Source organism: Dreissena polymorpha, chromosome 9, assembly GCF_020536995.1.
Source record: "Dreissena polymorpha isolate Duluth1 chromosome 9, UMN_Dpol_1.0, whole genome shotgun sequence".
Classification (NCBI taxonomy): Eukaryota; Metazoa; Mollusca; class Bivalvia; order Myida; family Dreissenidae; genus Dreissena; species Dreissena polymorpha.
In genome coordinates, this window is record NC_068363.1 from 97,157,302 (window position 1) to 97,158,657 (window position 1,356).

A 1,356-nucleotide genomic window follows, 5' to 3' on the forward strand; every position below is an offset into this window, starting at 1 on the left:
TGGTAGCCACATGACATTCTTTAAGTCAGCTAATACACTCTCATGGCTTTAAAAGTGAAAGTGAACGCAATTAAGAGTCCATGTACAGTGAACATTGAACAGTTTAACCATTCATATAAAACTATTGATCCAGTCCGGCAGTTGTAACAGCACACACAAAACGACGATTCTTATTCGCTGAGATAAAAAGGAAACTCGCTTAATCCCATGTTTCTGGAAAGTAGTAAGTAAATGTGTCGTGGCAGATCTAAGACTGAGAATTTCTTTCGTATTGTATTATACATGTATATCATGCAACAAATAAATCAGTCAAGTCCTCTCTATTCATGAGGCAGACATAACGCTAATACTGACGACAACGCAACTTAAGAAAGACAGTGTCCTGATTATTACAGGCCACGATCACAACATGCCATAACACACGGATCGATGAAGAGTTTTTGTAGTTCTCACAAGAAACATAACACAAATCACGTGACCACAATGAGGTTGTTTTAACAGTTCGCGGTATCTCCTGTTGTGTGACGGAGGCTGCTCGGGTCCGGCGGAGCCAGGGAGTCCCGGGAGACGTCTGTGGGCGGGCGGTGGAGGGCCGGGACGACAGCCGCATGGCGCTACCTGCCAGCTCATCGCGGGACATCACCGCCCAAGTTCCCGGCCAATGACGGGGGAATTTCCGGATACTCGAACTTGAAGTAAGGGTTACTTTTAAACTCGTCAGGCGATGTCTGCTCTCGGTTTCGTAAACTTTGCGCTCACGAGACCACAGCACGGACTTCCGAGCGCTAGCGACAGTGGGGCCTGGTGATGGAGTTGTCGTAATTTCCGAGGTGGATCTCAGAAAGGGATACGCCGTACACTGCGCGCCGGATGTCCTCCTCGCTGCGCATGTGCGCCTCTTCGTCGATACTTATCGGCTGGAAAAGACATGTTTGAGCGAGCTTGAGGAGTAATATTTAATAGACTTCCGAAGTACGTAATACTCTAAAAGAACGGAAAATGTGTATAAAAAATGACCTACAGTATTTACTAATTAACTAATGCCACTTCCTTAACGGATGGATGTACATGGTCGACATTTGCGGCAGAATATCATAATAGCAACCTGTCTTGACGCATGAGGGTCATCGTCTTTCAGTGTTAATTACACCTGTACGAAAACACAATCCTTGATGACGCGGACCACTCTAGTATTTTCGGTCCCTGCCCCAATAATAACATGAAACAATACACTTAAGTAAACGGCGCCGTCCTATTTTTAAATTATTAATTAACCTCATAGATCACAATCAAGTCAAAACAAATAAACTGGGCACCGTGTTCGGTAATCAGTGTTTTTTTTTGTGTTATCTAATC

The 1,356-nt window shown here is 44.5% G+C and overlaps 1 protein-coding gene across 1 annotated transcript; it reads right to left on the reverse strand.

Moving 5' to 3' along the window:
- Window positions 1–260: 260 nt before the first annotated feature.
- LOC127846645 (uncharacterized) lies at window positions 261–920 on the reverse strand (the record flags this gene model as incomplete). Its single annotated transcript, XM_052378080.1, is given in 4 exon segments — window positions 261–670; window positions 672–736; window positions 739–799; window positions 801–920. Coding segments are annotated over 4 exon segments (573 nt in total), but the record flags the coding sequence as incomplete, so codon positions are not given.
- Between the last annotated feature and the right edge of the window lie 436 nt (window positions 921–1,356).